Source organism: Durio zibethinus, chromosome 11 (genome assembly GCF_047325235.1).
Source record: "Durio zibethinus cultivar Kanyao isolate XHJ-2024 chromosome 11, ASM4732523v1, whole genome shotgun sequence".
Taxonomy (NCBI): domain Eukaryota; kingdom Viridiplantae; phylum Streptophyta; class Magnoliopsida; order Malvales; family Malvaceae; genus Durio; species Durio zibethinus.
The window spans coordinates 3645304-3652493 of NC_143172.1; the positions used below are offsets into that span (position 1 = coordinate 3645304).

General features: G+C 33.9%; 1 protein-coding gene across 1 annotated transcript; it reads right to left on the reverse strand.

Annotated features, from left to right (window-relative positions):
• Positions 1 to 4217: 4217 nt before the first annotated feature.
• LOC111289359 (F-box protein PP2-A12-like) lies at positions 4218 to 6962 on the reverse strand. Its single transcript, XM_022880337.2, has 3 exons — positions 6126 to 6962; positions 5531 to 5649; positions 4218 to 4750 (listed from the first exon to the last, which is right to left on the reverse strand). Exons 1-3 carry the CDS (start codon positions 6825 to 6827, stop codon positions 4303 to 4305), a joined length of 1269 nt encoding a protein of 422 aa, XP_022736072.2. The 5' UTR covers positions 6828 to 6962; the 3' UTR covers positions 4218 to 4302.
• Positions 6963 to 7190: the final 228 nt, after the last annotated feature.

A 7190-nucleotide genomic window follows, 5' to 3' on the forward strand; every position in this document is an offset into this window, starting at 1 on the left:
CAATCAGAAGAAGAGATGTGGTATTCCATGAAAAAAAAACCATAGCAAACCTTGAGAAAAATGAAAAGACTACATGGGTTACTATTAAGTGTGATATTTTAACATCGATAAGAGTTCCACAAGAAAGTCACAAATGGTGAAAATGAGCAAAAAACAGAACTTGGAGATATGAATGAGCCAGCCACAGTTAGTGATGAGCCAAATGCAATTAGTTTTGAGCAAGAGAAGCAATCTTCTCCATTAAATAATGTTGAGCAGAGGGAGCTCTCTTCAGCATTAGGTGGTGTAGAGTTTCAACCTAAGAGATCTGTTAGAGAGCATAGGCCATCTACAAGGTATCTAAGTTTAGATTTTATTTTAGTTACTAGTTAAGATGAGCCAAAGAGCTTTCAAGATGTGCAGACTACTCTGGATAGAAAGCACTTGTTAAAAGCAATGAAAGAAGAGATAGAGTCATTACAAAAAAATGGTACTTATGATCTTGTTAAATTTTTGAAAGGAAAAAGGCCATTGAAAAATAAATGGGTGTTCAAGTTGAAAAAGGATGGTGACAAGCTAGTGAGGTATAAAGCTCGATTGGTGGTGAAAGATTTTTTTAAAAAATTAGGCATCAATTTTAATGAGATCTTCTCTCCAGTTATAAATATGAGTTCCATTCGAGTAGTACTAAGATTAGCAGTTAGTTTGAATCTTGAGCTTGAGCAACTTGATATCAAAACTGTATTTTTGCATAGTAACTTACAGGATGACATTTATATGAATAAGTCTGAGGGTTTTGAAGTGAAAATGAAAGATCACTTAGTTTACAAATTGAAGAAAAGCTTATATGACTTGAAACAAGCTCCATGACAGTGGTACAAGAAGTTTGATTCTTTTATGATGAGTCATAGCTATAAAAGAACGATAATAGATCATTATGTGTATGTCAAAAAATTTCTCTGATGATAACTTCATTATTCTTTTATTATATGTTGATGATATGTTTATTGTGAGATAAAATGTTAGTATGGTTTACAGGTTGAAAGAATAATTATTTAACTCCTTTGACATGAAGGATTTAGGTTTAGAAAAGTAGATTCTTAATATGAACATTATCAGGGATAAGAAAGTTGAAAAGCTATGGTTGTCACAGAAAAAGTATGTTGAATGAGTACTTAATAAATTCAACATGTAACATGCTAAATCAGTTAGTAATCCATTTACCAACCATTTTCATTTGAGTAAGAATCTTGTCCAATGTCTAAATAAGAGCAACTAGCTATATTTATTATTCTTTATTCTTTTGCAGTCGGTTCTTTAATATATCTTATGATTTGTACATTACCTGATATTGCTCATGTAGTTGGTGTAATGAGCAAATTTTTTTTTAATCCGAAAAAAGTTTACTAAGAAGCAGTGAAATAGATTTTCAGGTATTTGAAGGTCACCTCAAAAATATGCTTGAGTTATCACAATCAGTTCTAAAAAAATTTACTGATGCTGACATGGTAGGTGATCTTGATGGTAAAAAATCTACTTCAGGGTATTTGTTCATTTTTGTAAGAGGAGCTATGTCTTGGCAGTTTAAATTACAGAAGTGTGTTACTTTGTCAACTACATAGGCTGAGTATATTGCAACAACTGAAGTAGGTAAAAAAATGCTTTTGATGAAATATTTTTTTCTTAAATTGAATTTTGAATCAAAAAGAGTATGTGATATTTTGTGATAGCTAGAGTGTTTTAAATTTGAGTAAAAATGTCATGTATCATGCTAAAACGAAGCACATTGATGTTAGATATAACTGGTTACATTCAGTAATTGAAGAACAACAGATGTTGTTAAAAAAAGTTCATACTAATGAGAATGAAATAAATATGTTGACTAAGATATTTATTAGAGAAAAGCTTGAGCTTTGTAATAACTTGATTGGAATAGGTTCCTTGGCTAAGGTAAGTTTCAAATGACATTGCTATGGTGATGAATCTACTTTTAATGGGGCTGAAGGGGAAGATTATTAGAAAAATGAAATCCACCCAATGTAATTGGTTTTGGACCAATTAAAGGTCGTGGGCCTTGATCTTTTTTTTTTACATAATGCCCTAGCTACTTAATAAAAATAGGTGGAGCTATTTTAAGGTAGAGTCATAAAACTAAGAAAAAAAAGCCAAAAAACAAAAGAGAAAAAAAAAGTGAGAGTTGGTTAAACGAAAATTAATTCGTAGTCCGATTGAGTTGAAACATTGTCAGCAGATTTATGATTCAAAGTTTTACATTTTGAACGATGAAGATCGGGTTTGAAACTCTATAAGAACAAATCCATGGTGTATTTGTTGAGTTACTTATTTAATGAGATTTATTCAATTGTCTCTCTAGTTGTTGATTAGCTCTAGCTCTAGTTTTAGCTAGAAAAGAATTTTGTATATCCATTATTTGATAGTAAAAATTTTTTTGGTGGTCCGTGATTTTTTTTATGTATACTAGAGTGTTTTTCACATAAATCTTGATGTGCTTTATTTTTTATGTATTGTTGATTATTGATTGTTGTCTATTACTGTGGGTTTATTGCGATATATTGTTTTTACGTTATTGTGTTTATTGGTTCAAGTCCAACAAGTGGTATCAAAGCTTGTTGTTTTGGCGAGTTCGAAAAGTCATAGGTTTGAGTCTTAGTAGTATTGCTGGGGAAGATTGTTGGCAGATCGAAGGTTGATCACATTCATCAATTTCATATACTCGAACACTGGTATTAAAGGAGATTGTTGACAGATCGAAGGTTGGCTGCGTTCATCAACTCCATGTATTCAAACACTGGCATTAAAAGTTCGATTTGGATGCAGCAAGTATATGATAATATGCAGAAGATGTGTTGAGTCAACCTGAAGTGTAAGCTTGAGGGAGTACTGAGACAACCTAAGCACCTAGGTTGAGTGTTGTGCCCTCGACCAAAAACGTATTAGAGATATGAGATTTCCTAGCCCAAATGATGTGCTAATAAGGACTTACTCACACGGAAGAGCCGAGGTGAAACTTGATCATAACTCATAAGTGAACGGAAAATATTGTTGGGATATGGTTCACATGTAAGTAAAGAATTTCACATCATTAAAAAATTTGAATGAGATATTTTATATATGCATGAAGGATCCAATAATCTAATAGTTTAAACTTTTGGACTCAAGTGATTTCTAACATGTATGTATGAGCTCTCTGATATGCTCCCAGAAGCTCCAAGTGTGATTTATCTCCTCGATGATAAGTTGATGGCCTTATCTCCTGATTATAACAGCAGCAGCAACGTAAGCCTAAATATAACCTGCAAACCACATTTGATTGGTCCCAATGAGGAAGCACCCGGTAACTTGTTAAGGCGGAAATGGAAAAAAGCACCTTCTAATAAATTCAAAAGGTCTGAGGAGTCTGCATCTATCAAACCACTATATGGTCCTAAAACGTCCCGCTTGGGACGTCAGGACTTACTAGTTAATGACTTGTCAAGTTATAATTTTTCTGAAGGCAGCAAAAATATTCAAGAGTGTATGCAGGAGCTAATCGGTAACAGCAGGGCGGAGAATAATGGTGATAAAGAAAAATTAAACGAAGGGAGCGGTTGTACCACTCCTGCTGGTGGCTACCAGACTCGATCCAAAGGAGCATATAAGCTTAATAGGGGATTAGATTTTGACAGGATGGCAACTGCAGATGCCCAAGAAACTCATCTAGCACTGGTCAGAACATGCAAAATGTCTCAGCAGCTTCCAGTAGGGAATTTTTGGGTGTTTTAAATGTTGGCTTTATCAAAGGAGAACCAGGTTTTTCAGAAATGGTTCGTAATAGAGTTCGTGATTATTATAAAAATGGGAATCTTGCAGGTGATTATCACCTGAGTCATGGCTGGAAAGTTTAACAGATTGGTTGTGCCTTTAAATCAAAAAACTTTCACGAGTTTTTCAATGTCCCCATTTTTATGGCAGTGTTTTTCGTCAAGTTTATTTAAACATATAGCCAATGAACGGAAACCCAAAATTAGTTTTTTTTTTCTTTTCTTTTAATTGGTTTAATGAAATTACATTACATGTTGACGTAAGGTAAGAGTTTTGCGAGCACAGATTCACTTTGTTCCTTTTGCAGGTTTTCTGTCTACTGTTTTGCTTATTGATTTGGTTTATTAAGCTAAATTGAAGTTAAACGCAACAAAAAGGAGAAAGAAAGGTGCAATCATATTTTTTTATACACAAAATTGACTCAAAAAACCAGCTAGAACTTGATTATACTATCCTTGAATATGTGTACACGGCTCTACAAAATAAAAAGTTCTAATTTAATTACATGGGTTTAGTGCATTTCAAAAATCCTTTGTGCTTTAATCTTTCTCTAAATTTACTTGGGTATACGACCACAGAGTCTAAACACAGACCACCCTTTGTATGTGTGCAATCAATTTGAGTCATAGATAACTTAATCTTAGTCGATGAATTTGAGTTCTCAACATTGAAGTCTCCCACATGGTAGTGAAACCAATGCCCCGGCTCACTCAAAGTGCACTGTGATGTGGCATGCTGACCATCCGAAGTCCATAGCTGAAAACTTACAGGTTTTATATCCCAACCATGAACATGCTCAGAGTTGCAGATTCGGCGACCAAACCTCCTGGAGACACGACCCAGCTGCAGTCTGAAGAAAACGCTATAGGACCCCGCTGGAAATGGAAATTCCACCTCCCCATCAACTTCAAACCACCAGATTTGCTGAAGATATGCTACGGAACAGAACCTAAATTACAAAGAAAAAGAAAATTGAAATCAATATCCAGCCAGCCATTAAACTTCAACACATGGTGTAAAGATCTATTTGTCCAACCAACCAGCATTTCCAATATGGTATTTGCTAACTGCTAAGAGTTGCCATGACTATGAGATGCAATAACAAAGCTAAAAAAACTAAGCTGTTTTCCAATACATGAAGTCAGTTATATGAACAGGCCTAGAAAAACAAGAGGTGGATTCTTTTTGTGAGAATCGTAACTGACACCGAACTGGTTTTGTAAGAAATCCTTAAATTTATATAAAATAATGTGTGAAGTTTTTGTCCCCACAATTTAATATAAAGATTTGAATGTCAAACACAGTTGCTTTAACCACAGCCGACTTCAACCATGGGAATGAGAAACCAGGGAAGAAGTCAAAAGTGGTGAGCATCCAGGAATTGTTTTGTTTTTCATAAAGGAGGCAAGGTTTTAAAGAGGAAACTTGCAGGGACCCAGGGATACCAAATCACATTTAGACAATTTCCTATACCTCTGCCAAATCACAGCATCATCATCATCAAGCATTAAAAATGGAAATCGAAAGTATACATCGAGATTTAACAATAAAAATAACAAAAAAAAAAAAAGAACATACTTTGGATAAATTCGGCAACATATGCCCCGGACACTCTTGATTTTGATCAGCCAATCTAAAAAAATCATGATGAGAAACTAGAAAATCCTCCCATTCTTCTCAACATGGGATATTTACACACAAAAAATAAGATAACTTCTTTGTATCTCACCTAGATTCTTCAGTAGGAATATAATTCCAATATCTTCGATCATCAATCCCCGTTATCCGTAACCCCTTTGAAGAGATTGCCAAACAAACACCACCTGTGCTCTTATCCAGCCATAATTTCTGCAAAAGGAACCCATATCCTCAAGCCATCAATAAGACATGCAAGCCATGAATGTTAAGCTCTAGCAACCATTACAATAAAACTTTTAATTCCTTTTTCACTTTGCTCCCCCTCAAATTTATTAAAGTTATATGACCATATTATAAATCAAAGAAACAATTAAGGGATTATCAAATCATGGAAATTTTTAATACAACTTAGTCATCTAGTAGAAACTGTATTCAGAAATAACAAAAGAAAAAAAAAACTTAAAATTGCAAATCAAATCCCTGAAGAAAATTATCTATTTGATTGCTGAGTTAAAGCAAAAAAACACAAGGAAAAGTAAAGTTTCTAGTCTTTATGAGAAGAATCAGCTCATCAAAAATAAAAACACAGAAAGATTCTAGACGGAGAATTTCAAATCCCAGTCTTTCTCGGTATCCAAACAAAAAAAGCCAAAAAACAGAAACAAAAAAAAAAAAAAAAACCATACCTTGGTGCCACCGTCGAAAGAATTAGCTCTACAGAGCTTTGTATAAATGACTCGTTTACCCCAATTTTCAGGCACAAAGCCTAGAATTTTACCAACAAGGATTTGATAATTGGGTGGCAATTTCGATTCCCACACAAAATCAGCCCAAGAAGCACCTCTAAAGGCTCTGTTCAACTTTGCCAATTTACATATCTCTGGAGGATCCAAATACCCGATAATTGAGGCCACACAGCTTTCTGGCAAGTCCCCCAAACTGGAGAATGATGAAGAAACAGATGATAAATCATTTCGGTCGATGAACGAAGCAGAGAAATTTGCACCCATCAAGTGAAAAAGAGAACAAAAGAGACAACTAGAAAGTTCTAAGGCAGAGTATTGATAATAAATCATAAAACGAGGGAGTATGAGAGATGGAGAACGATAGAGGTGGCAAAAGAGAGTGGGGCGGTACTTCAATACAATGACGGGTACTCCTTTTCTAGGATTGTTTTTTTGTTTCTGGTTTGTCTGTTTGTTTGCCGAGAAAAAAAAAAGAGAAGACAGAGAAAGAAGGAAGCTGACAGGGAGGACTTCGATTTTGACGGTAAAACAAAGCAGACGTTGGATTTTGATTTGACGATCATAAATCCATCTAACAAAAATTGAAAAAAAATAAAAGTCAAAGTAAATTTTTGTTTTGTTAAGCAGAATTGAGTTAACCATGGCTTTTTGGTTTAGTAAATTTTTGTTTTGTTAAGCAGAATTACGTTAACCAACGTTTTGGAAAATTTTTGGTGGTGCTGAAATCTCTGGACTGCCTTGACATTAATGTGGATAAGCATTCTATCTGACAAGAAAATTTCGTACACTAAAATCGTGAGGATTTGGGTTTGTACCTTAAATTTTGGTTTAATGAGTTGGTTCAGCCAGACCACAAGTGAGTTAATGTTTTGACTTTATAGTTTTCTTTTTTAGGTAATGTATCCAATAAAAAAAAAGTAACAAATTAGATAATGCTATATGTATTTTTTAAATAAAAAAATATTAAATAATGAAATTTTTTAATTTTATAAATGAAATTTTATT